General features: G+C 44.9%; 1 protein-coding gene across 3 annotated transcripts in view; it reads left to right on the forward strand.

Annotated features, from left to right (window-relative positions):
* LOC128701007 (PR domain zinc finger protein 5) overlaps positions 1-12,166 on the forward strand; it is an 82,398-nt gene that overhangs the window by 34,101 nt on the left and 36,131 nt on the right. For all 3 annotated transcript variants that reach the window (XM_053794559.2, XM_053794560.2, XM_053794561.2), the window contains 3 exons: positions 5,976-6,116; positions 6,437-6,646; positions 7,535-7,683. In XM_053794559.2, coding sequence (XP_053650534.1) covers positions 5,976-6,116; positions 6,437-6,646; positions 7,535-7,683 — 500 coding nt within the window. The remainder of the gene's footprint in view (positions 1-5,975; positions 6,117-6,436; positions 6,647-7,534; positions 7,684-12,166) is intronic.

A 12,166-nucleotide genomic window follows, 5' to 3' on the forward strand; every position in this document is an offset into this window, starting at 1 on the left:
ACACAGCACACTCACACAGCACACTCACACAGCACACACACACACAGCACACACACACAGCACACACAAACACAGCACACACACACACACACACACACACACACACACACACACACACACACACACACACACACACACACAGCACACACACAGCACACACACACAGCACACACACACAGCACACACACACACACACACACACACACACCACACACAAACACACACACACACACACACACACACACACACACACACACACACACACACACACACACACACACACACACACACACACACACACACACACACACACACAACACACACACACTACACACACACACACACACACACACACACACACACACACACACACACACACACACACACACACACACAGAGTAGTAGGAATAGGATGGGAAAGCACCAAACTACAAAAGGGGGAACTACTCAGGCATGAGGAACTTCCTGCAAGACATTCATTGGGAGAGGGAACTGACAGAAAAACCAGTGCAAGAAATGATGGACTATGTGGCAACAAAATGCAAGGAGGCAGAGGAGAGGTTTGTTCCCAAGGGAAACAGAAATAATGGGAAAAACAGAATGAATCCTTGGTTCACCCAAAGGTGTAGGGAGGCAAAAACTAGGTGTACTAGAGAATGGAAAAGGCACAGAAGACAGAGAACTCAGGAAAATAAAGAGATTAGCTGAAGAGCCAGAAACTAATATGCGCAGTTAAGAAGGGAGGCTCAGCGGCAATACGAAAATGACATAGCATCGAAAGTCAAGTCTGAGTTGAAGCTGTTGTACAGCCACATCAGGAGGAAAACAACAGTCAAGGACCAGGTGATCAAGCTGAGGAAGGAAGTTGGGGAGTTCACAAGACACAACCAAGATGTATGTCAGGAGCTCAACATGAGATTTAAACAAGTATTCACAGTGGAGACAGGAAGGACTTCTGGAATTCAGAATAGGGAGGCACACTAACAAGTGCTGGATAAAATACACAACTGAGGAGGAGCTGAAGAAGCTGCTATGTGAACTTGATACCTGAAAGGCGGTGGGACCTGGCAACATCTCTCCATGGGTCCTTAGAGAGGGAGCAGAGATGCTGTGTGTGCCACTAACAAAATTTTTTAACACATCCTTTGAAACTGGGCAACTCCCTGAGGTATGGAAGATGGCAAATGTAGTTCCAATTTTTAAGAAAAGAGACAGAAAGGAGGCATTCAACTACAGACCTGTATCACTAACGTGTATAGTATGCAAAGTCATGGAGATCATTATCAGGAGGAGAGTGGTGGAGCAGGCTTTTAAATGACAACCAGCATGGTTTCAGGGAAGGAAAATCCTGTGTCACAAACCTACTGGAGTTTTATGAGAAGGTAACAGAAGTAAGACACGAGAGAGAGGGATGGATAGACTGCATTTTCTTGGACTGCAAGAAGGCCATCGATACAGTTCCTCACAAGAGATTACTGCAAAAGCTAGAGGATCAGGTACACATAACAGGAAAAGCACTGCAATGGATCAAAGAATATCTGACAGGCAACAGTTAGTTATGGTACGTGACAAAGTGTCAGAGTGGGCACCTGTGATGAGTGGGGTTCCACAGGGGTTAGTCCTAGGACCTGTGCTGTTTTTGGTATATGTGAATGACGTAACGGAAGGGATAGACTCAGAAGTGTCCCTGTTTGCAGATGATGTGAAGTCAATGAGAAGAATTAAACCGGTTGAGGATCAGACAAGACTACAAAGAGACCTGGACAGGCTACAAGCCTGGTCCAGCAACTGGCTCTTTGAATTTAACCCTGCCAAATGCAAAGTCATGAAGATTGGGGAAGGGCAAAGAAGACTGCAGGCAGAGTATAGTCTAGGTGGCCAAAGACTACAAACCTCACTCAAGGAAAAAGATTTTGGTGTGAGTATAATATCGAGCACCTCTCCTGAGGTGCACACCAATCAGATAACTGCTGCAGTGTACAGGTGTCTGGCAAACCTGAGAATAGTGTGTCCAATACCTCAGTAAGGAATCGTTCAAGACCCTGTACACCTTTATACGTCAGGCCCATATTAGAATATGCAGCACCAGTTTGGAATCCACACATGGTTAGGCATGTCAAAAAATTAGAGAAAGTGCAAAGGTTTGCAACAAGACTAGTCCCAGAGCTAAGGGGATTGTCCTACAAAGAAAGGTTAGAGGAAATTGGCCTGATGATGCTGGAGGACAGGAGGGTCAGGGAGACATGATAATGACATAAAATACTGCAAGGAATTGACATGGTGGACTAAGTCAGGATGTTCCAGAGGTAGGACACAGAAGTTCAAGACTTCTACGAGTCAAAGGGATGTTAGGAAGTATTTCCTCAGAGTTGTCAGGGAGTGGAATAGCCTAGAAAGTGATGTAGTGAAGCCAGGAACTATACATGGTTTTAAGATGAGGTTTGATAAAGCTCATGGAGCAGGGGGAGGGAGAGAACCTAGTAGCAATCAGTGAAGAGGCAGGGCCAGGAGCTATGAATTGACCCCTGCAACCACGAATAGGCGAGTATACACATACACACACATCGCACATCGCCTTTGATACCTCAGAGGCGATGGGGCTGGATAACATCTCTCCATGGGTCTTGAGAGAGGGAGCAGAGGCATTACGTGTACCCCCTAACAATAATTTTCAGCACATCTATCGAAACAGGACAACTGCCTGAGGTATAGAAGACAGAAAATGTAGTCCCAATTTTTAAAAAAGGAGACAGACATGAGGCTCTAAACTAGTCCCGTGTCACTGACATGTATACAGTGGACCCCCGGTTAACGATATTTTTTCACTCCAGAAGTATGTTCAGGTGCCAGTACTGACCGAATTTGTTCCCATAAGGAATATTGTGAAGTAGATTAGTCCATTTCAGACCCCCAAACATACACGTACAAACGCACTTACATAAATACACTTACATAATTGGTCGCATTTGGAGGTGATCGTTATGCGGGGGTCCACTGTAGTATGCAAAGTCGTGGAGAAGATTATCAGGAGAAGAGTGGTGGAACACCTAGACAGAATGAGCTTATCAGCGACAACCAGCACGGTTTCAGGGATCGGAAATCCTGTGTCACAAACCTACTGGAGTTCTATGACAGGGTGACAGCAGTAAGACAGGAGAGAGAAGGGTGGGTAGATTGCATTTTCTCAGACTGTAAGAAGGCATTTGACACAGTTCCACACAAGAGATTAGTGCAAAAGCTGGAGGACCAAGCAGGGATAACAGGGAAGGCACTACAATGGATCGGGGAATACCTGTCAGGAAAACAACAGCGAGTCATGGTACGTAGCGAGGTGTCAGAGTGGGCACCTGTGACCAGTGGGGTTCCACAGGAGTCAGTCCTAGGACCGGTGTTGTTTCTGGTACAGTGGATCTTCGTTTTTCGTAATTAATCCGTTCCAGAGGATGTGACTAATATTGAAATTGATGATTTACAAAGCCATTTTCCCATAAGAAATAATGTAAATCAAATTAATCCATTCCAGACCTGTATTAACAAAAAAATTTTTACCTTAAAGATAGATTTACATGCACAAAAGAATAAATGTTCAACATGACAGTTACCTTAATTGAAGACTGTTGTTGATGGATGGAAGACAGGGAGGAGAGAGGGAAGGGAGGTTATTGTTTGGAAGGGGAATCCCCCTCCATAAGGATTCTAGGTACCAAGTCCTTATCAGGGGTCACTTCCCTAGCTTAAATTTAGATTTACATGCAGAAAAGGATGACAAATAAATGTAAAGCACTAATAAAATGTATAAATGAACATTTACCATCACACTTACCTTTATTAACCCTTTGACTGTCGCAACCCCCAATCCTGAGGTGTCTCCTGGTGTCGCAAAATTTAAAAAAAAAAAAAAAATTATTTTTTCTTATGAAATGATAGAGAATCTTTTCCCGATTGTAATGACACCAAAAAAACGAAATTTGATGGAAAACTGACGGAATTATGCTCTCGCGAAGTTAGCGACCTCGGCGCTGTTTACAAATCGGCGATTTCGCCCACTTTGAGCCCTATTTTCGGCTAATTCCATTGTTCCAGTCGCCCAAACTCATAGCTATTTCTTTAGAACTTCATTTTTTCTATCGATTGAGTACAAGAAACTGCCCATTTACTGATTTCAACTACCTAATAATGTGGTCAGAAATTTGCAATTTGGCCAATTTCACGAAAACTGAAAAATATGACAATTTCAAAATAAGGTCCAGAATGAACAATGCAGACATTCCAGGCTCTAAAATAACGTTTTCTTTGTTCATCAGTCACGTCTCCAGGCCCCTCTGATATTACTTTTGCTTTCTATTTTGAATTTTTATTCAAACAAAAAATATTAGACTTACTATTATGCAGACTACTGCAATGCTGTAATAACTGTATAAATAACATCAACCCATTCATGACTGCATATTAGAATGGCTACTTGGACATTTATTGGACAATGGCATCATTTGTTTACTTTTGAACATTGGCAAAAATCAAACATTTCCCCTACTTTGAGCTCCATTTCTAGGTTATTTTTATAGTAAAATCAATCAAAAACACCTCTATTTCTGTAATATGTTTTCCATTCTATCAAATGAGACCAAGAAAACGAGAATACAACCATAAATACTATACGAAAATAGACCACAAATTCGGCATTTTAATTAAAAAAAACGGTTGGAGTTTTTTTTTTCTCATTATGCACTGCGTGCTCCAGGATTTTTTTTATATGGTGCACACTGACCACACAGACCCATTCTCTCACATGTGGGCCTACCAGCTTTCTCCTGCTTGATTTGAAGCCGCTAGAATTTATGAGTATATATACGTCAAACACGGCACCTCGTAAAACGTATATATACGACCGCGACAGTCAAAGGGTTAAAGACTCTTGTTTGTGTATGGCAGACGGAGCAGAGGGAGGGGAGGCGAGTTTATTGTTGGAGAATATGACACTAATATCAACTTTACAGCTTATTTATCTATCACAATTCAACTAATATGGCATAAACAATATTAATAACATAGAAACATGACATATACTCTAGAATGAATAAAATAAGTCATTATGTATGTCATGAGTGTTGTTGTGTTGTTATTGGGTGTATAAGGGCCACTGAGAGCATAAGCTGTACATGGTGGTGGTGAAGGCTGCAGCAGTGTTGTCAGTGGCCCTATATTCCTCCAACATCATTGGAGGAGTTAGGTTCGTGCTGTCCTTTTTCTGTTGATTAATCGCTTAAGTTATTACACTGTTAATGCTACATTTTATCACTGGCTGGTACTATAGCCTTTATCGACTTGTGCTGCTTTAGTATCGTACATATTGCAGAATCACTGAAGTAGGCACTTTCTCCCCTCTCTCTCTTCCTCCTCCACTTTGGTACTTTGCTACAATTTCTTTCTTTAATTCTAGCATGTTCCTCACTTTATTTACCAAAGGACTGGCACTAGGAGCTTTCTTTGGGCCCATGGTGGCTTATTTAGTAGTCACACACAATAAACAAGTATCAAAAATAATGGATTATTACAAAATGTTTTGTTTGACCTGGCAGGATATGTTCACTCGCTGAGAAACAATGCAACACTGCCTGAGAATGCATGTGGGAGGCAGCTTTGTCTGTGCGCTGGGCACTGGACAGGTCGCCAGGTTGCCATCTGGAGAAGACCCAGACCGGAAGTACCGGCGAACCAACATCAATCAGTTGGACAGGTTCCGTACCATTGACGAAAATGGAACCAATATTTTGACGAAAAAAGTCGGCAAAAACGGAAATCAGTGATAACAGAGATTGACAAAAAGGGAGGGTCCACTGTAATTTGAAATGTCCATATTAGCGGAATGCCGTAAGGCGAAATACCATAAATCAGGGCCCTACTGTATAAGGATCCCTGGATTATAATTGAATATATCCAGGGATTACTGACTTAAAATGGATTTTTTTCAACAGGTCAGAGGAGCAGCAGAAGTTGATGGCAGTGTCAGAGTGGATGAGAGGCAGCGGCAGAAGCAGCCACTTGTGGCTGAGACCGGCGGTGGCGGCCAGGAAGTTGAGGCAGAGGAACGAGCCATCAGGGGGAAAGAGGAGCCGGTAAGGTCGTCCGACCACTTCAATTTGGGTTGTTCTTGCTCCTCGTCTACTTCCCAGAGTTGACATTTGCTCGCCGGACGACCCCCAGTAGTGTAGTTAAGATTATTACTTGTTAATACAGGTTGTGTACACATGTTGCAGGTTGGGTATGTGTGTTGTTAGAGGTTGTGTATGTATCTTGTTACAGGTTGTGCATGTGTCTTGTTACAGGTTGTGTATGTTTGTTGTTACAGGTTGTGTACGTGTCTTGTTACAGGTTGTGCACGTATGTTGTTACAGGTTGTGTACGTGTATTACAGGTCATGTACGTGTTCCAACAGGTCATGTATGCATGTACACTGTGTGTGAAGCAGTACAGGACATGTACGGCACTGCGGTCGCACCTCAGTCGTCTTCACCGCGTGGCTTCAGCTCCAGGGCTGCGGTGCCGGCTCTGTGGTGCTGTTGGTCAGTCCAAGGCCACACTCCGGCGCCACATGCGGCGCTCACACAGCTTGGCACCTACACGCCAGGAAGAGCTGCTCAGGAAGGTGAGGTCTGGTGCCTACACCGGGTTCTTGATCCTGGCACTGGCACCATAGTTCTTGATCCTGGCACTGACACTATGGTTCTTGATCCTAGCACTGGCACCATGGTTTTTGATCCTGGAGCTGGCACCATGGTTCTGGATCCTGGCACTGGCATGATGGTTCTTGATCCTGGCACTGGCACCATGGTTCTTGATCCTGGCACTGGCACCATGGTTCTTGATCTTGGTGCTGGCACCATGATTCTTGATCCTGGTGCTGCCACCATGGTTCTTGATCCTGGCACTGGCACCATGGTTCTTGATCCTGGCACTGGCACCATGGTTCTTGATCCTGGCACTGGCACCATGGTTCTTGATCCTGGCACCAGAACCATGGTTCTTGATCCTGGTACCAGCACCATGGTTCTTGATCCTGGCACTGGCACCATGGTTCTTGATCCTGGCACTGGCACCATGGTTCTTGATCCTGGCACTGGCACCATGGTTCTTGATCCTGGCACTGGCACCATGGTTCTTGATCCTGGCACCAGAACCATGGTTCTTGATCCTGGTGCCAGCACCATGGTTCTTGATCCTGGCACTGGCACCATGGTTCTTGATCCTGGCACTGGCACCATGGTTCTTGATCCTGGCACTGGCACCATGGTTCTTGATCCTGGCACTGGCACCATGGTTCTTGATCCTGGCACTGGCACCTGTGCCCTTCTGCAATAAATTACAGAAATTTATTGCAGTAATAATTATGACTAATGATATTAATGATTATACTACTACTAATAATAATAATAGTAATGATAATAGTAATTTTAAAAGTAGTAATAATAATAATAATAATAATAATAATAATAATAATAATAATAATAATGGGTTTTTTAATGATGAACAACAGTGTAGTGAGTGTGGTGAGGGAGTGCCATCACTATCATCACTATACAGTCACCTGAGGTCATCACATAGTGATGTCCTCCATCACTACCATCACTGTCACCTTTGTCCAGCACTAGTCCGCAGTCGTCCCTCCCTAATCCGCCACTGCAGGTACGCCATACACTCCTCTACTGCTGTATCAAGGTGTATGTTATGTATCAAGGTGTGTATGTCATGTATCAAGGTGTTATTTTATTTTATTAACCCTTAAACTGTCCAAACGTAGATCTACGTTCATGTGCGTAACACTCCGACCTTGATTTTCCCCATTTGAAAGCATGTAAAAAACATAGATCTACGTTTGGAGCCGCATGTCAACGTATATCTGCGTTTGGACAGGGTTAAGGCTTAACACAGCCGATTCCCACCAAGGCAGGGTGGTCCACCAAGGCAGGGTGGTCCACCAAGGCAGGGTGGTCCACCAAGGCAGGGTGGTCCACCAAGGCAGGGTGGTCCACCAAGGCAGGGTGGTCCACCAAGGCAGGGTGGTCCACCAAGGCAGGGTGGCCCACCAATGCAGGGTGGCCCACCAAGGCATTGTGGCCCACCAAGGCAGGGTGGCCACCAAGGCAGGGTGGCCCACCAAGGCAGGGTGGCCACCAAGGCAGGATGACCCACCAAGGCTGGGTGGCCCACCAAGGCAGGGTGGCCCACCAAGGCAGGGTGGCCCACCAATGCAGGGTGGCCCACCAAGGCATTGTGGCCCACCAAGGCAGGGTGGCCACCAAGGCAGGGTGGCCCACCAAGGCAGGGTGGCCACCAAGGCAGGATGACCCACCAAGGCTGGGTGGCCCACCAAGGCAGGGTGGCCCACCAAGGCAGGGTGGCCCACCAAGGCAGGGTGGCCCACCGAGGCAGGGTGACCCACCGAGGCAGGGTGACCCACCGAGGCAGGGTGACCCACCGAGGCAGGGTGACCCACCGAGGCAGGGTGACCCACCGAGGCAGGGTGACCCACCGAGGCAGGGTGACCCACCAAGGCAGGGTGACCCACCGAGGCAGGGTGACCCACCGAGGCAGGGTGACCCACCGAGGCAGGGTGACCCACCGAGGCAGGGTGACCCACCAAGGCAGGGTGACCCACCGAGGCAGAGTGACCCACCAAGGCAGAGTGACCCACCAAGGCAGGGTGGTCACCAAGGCAGGGTGGCCCAAAGAAAGAAAAACTTCCACCATCATTCACTCCATCACTGTCTTGCCAGAAGGGTGCTTTACACTACAGTTTTTAAACTGCAACATTAACACCCCTCCTTCAGAGTGCAGGCACTGTACTTCCCATCTCCAGGACTCAAGTCCGGCCTGCCGGTTTCCCTGAACCCCTTCATAAATGTTACTTTGCTTACACTCCAACAGCACGTCAAGTATTAAAAACCATTTGTCTCCATTCACTCCTATAAAATACGCCCACGCATGCTTGTTGGAAGTCCAAGCCCATGGCACATAAAACCTCCTTACCCCCCCCCCCTCCAACCTTTCCTAGGCCAACCCCTACCCTGCCTTCCTTCCACTACAGACTGATACACTCTTGAAGTCATTCTTTTTCCCTCCATTCTCTCTGCATGTCCGAACCACCTCAACAAAATTAGGTCATCCAAGTTTGGAGGATGAGCAGGTGCATTGTCCATTACTAGCAAGCACTTGAGATCCTATTTCTTTTCCAGGAGATACTCCTTCACACTAGGGCCAAACACTTCATTGAACCACTCGACGAAAATTTCCCTCGTGACCCATGCCTTACTATTAGATTTCCAAAACACACACAATTTACTCTTCATAACATTGTTTTTCCTGAACACTCTGGGATTTTCAGAACGGTACACTAGTAATGACTTCACTTTGAAATCCCCACTAGCGTTAGCACAGAACATTAGCGTCAGCCTGTCTTTCATAGGCTTGTGTCCTGGCATTGCCTTTTCCTCTTGTGTAATGAAGGTCCTCTTTGGCATTTTCTTCCAAAAGAGGCCTGTTTCGCCACAATTGAACACTTTTTCAGGTTTCAGTCCTTCAGCCTCTATGTACTCCTGGAATTCATGCACATATTTTTCAGCCGCCTTGTGGTCCGAACTGGCAGCCTCACCATGCCTTACCACACTGTGTATGCCAGTACGGTTCTTAAATCTCTCAAACCAGCCTTTGCTGGCCTTAAATTCACTCACATCGCCACTAGTTGCAGGCAATTTCTTTACCAAATCTTCATGCAACTGCCTAGCCTTTTCACAAATAATCGAAGTCATAAGAGTACATGTATCTCCTGCTAATTGTTCCTCATTTGTCCACACCAATAATAACTTTTCAACCTCTTCCAGTACTGGTGATCTCATTTTTGTCAGCATAGTTACTCCCTTTGCAACAACAGCGTCCTTTATTTCCTTTTTCTTGGCCACTATGGAACATAAGGTTGTGTAGGGTTTCTTATACATCCTGGCCAGTTTGGCCACACTTGTACCACTTTCATATTGTTCAATGATGGTTTTCTTAAATTCAATCGTATTTCTCACCTTCTTTACCACAGGCTTGGCACTAGGAGCTTTCTTTGGAGCCATGGTAGCTTATTTAGTACTTGCAAGCACTTAAATAAATAGAATATTATGAAATATTTTGCTGGAGCACGTGAGGGGACCTTCGCACACTGGTAAACAATGCCAGACTGGCTGCTGCCCCGGCTCACGCCGTGGGTACACGTCCCGGACGAACTACGACTCGCGAGTCAAGCTATGAAAAGCGAGTCCATGTTTATATGAAAATACCCCTATGATTGGCGAAATTTACGATTGCCGGGAACTACGAAAAGCAGGGGACCGCTGTATATCTTACGAGCCACCGTGTTTGACGTATATACGGTATAATAAAAAATTCTAGCGGCTTCAAGTCAAGCAGGAGAAAGCTGTAGACCCACATGTGAGAGAATGGGTCTCTGTGGTCAGTGTGCACCATATAAAAAAAATCCTGCAGCATGCAGTGCATAATGAGAAGAAAAAAACTCCGACTGTGTTTTTGGATTAAAAGACCAACTTTTCGGTGTAGTATTTTCGTATAGTATTTATGGTTGTATTCTTTTTTTCTCAATCTCATTTGATAGAATGGAAAACATATTATAGAAATAGAGGTGATTTTGATTGGTTGTATTATGAAAAGAACCTTGAAATGGAGCTCAACGTAGGGGAAATGTTTGATTTTTGCCAATGTTCAAAAGTAAACAAATGATGTCATTGTCCAATAAATGTCCAACTAGCCATTCTAATATGCCGTCATGAATGGGTTGACATTATTTATACAATTTTTTTTTTTTTTTTTTTTTTTTTATTATCACACCGGCCGATTCCCACCAAGGCAGGGTGGCCCGAAAAAGAAAAACTTTCACCATCATTCACTCCATCACTGTCTTGCCAGAAGGGTGCTCTACACTACAGTTTTTAAACTGCAACATTAACACCCCTCCTTCAGAGTGCAGGCACTGTACTTCCCATCTCCAGGACTCAAGTCCGGCCTGCCGGTTTCCCTGAATCCCTTCATAAATGTTACTTTGCTCACACGCCAACAGCACGTCAAGTATTAAAAATCATTTGTCTCCATTCACTCCTATCAAACATGCTCATGCATGCCTGCTGGAAGTCCAAGCCCCTCGCACACAAAACCTCCTTTACCCCCTCCCTCCAACCTTTCCTAGGCCGACCCCTACCCCGCCTTCCTTCCACTACAGACTGATACACTCTTGAAGTCATTTTGTTTCGCTCCATTCTCTCTACATGTCCAAACCACCTCAACAACCCTTCCTCAGCCCTCTGGACAACAGTTTTGGTAATCCCGCACCTCCTCCTAACTTCCAAACTACGAATTCTCTGCATTATATTCACACCACACATTGCCCTCAGACATGACATCTCCACTGCCTCCAGCCTTCTCCTCGCTGCAACATTCATCACCCACGCTTCACACCCATATAAGAGCGTTGGTAAAACTATACTCTCATACATTCCCCTCTTTGCCTCCAAGGACAAAGTTCTTCGTCTCCACAGACTCCTAAGTGCACCGCTCACCCTTTTCCCGTCATCAGTTCTGTGATTTACCTCATCTTTCATAGACCCATCCGCTGACACGTCCACTCCCAAATATCTGAATACATTCACCTCCTCCATACTCTCTCCCTCCAATCTGATATCCAATCTTTCATCACCTAATATTTTTGTTATCCTCATAACATTACTCTTTCCTGTATTCACTTTTAATTTTATTTTGAAATTGTCATATTTTTAATTTTCGTGAAATTGGCCAAATTTCAAATTTCTGACCATGTTATTGGGTAGTTGAAATTGGTAAATGGGCAGTTTCTTGTATTCAATCGATAGAAAAAATGGAATTCTAAAGAAATAGCTCTGAGTTTGGTCGATTTGAACAATGGAATTAGCCGAAAATAGGGCTCAAAGTGGGCGAAATAGCCAATTCATAAATATCGCCGAGGTCACTAACTTTGCGAGAGTGTAATTTCGTAAGTTTTCCATCAAATTTCATTCTTTTGGTGTCATTACCATCGGGAAAAGATTCTCTATCATTTCCTAAGATTTTTTTTTTTTTCTTTTTTTTTTTTTTTCAAAAA

Source organism: Cherax quadricarinatus, unplaced genomic scaffold, assembly GCF_038502225.1.
Source record: "Cherax quadricarinatus isolate ZL_2023a unplaced genomic scaffold, ASM3850222v1 Contig129, whole genome shotgun sequence".
Taxonomy (NCBI): domain Eukaryota; kingdom Metazoa; phylum Arthropoda; class Malacostraca; order Decapoda; family Parastacidae; genus Cherax; species Cherax quadricarinatus.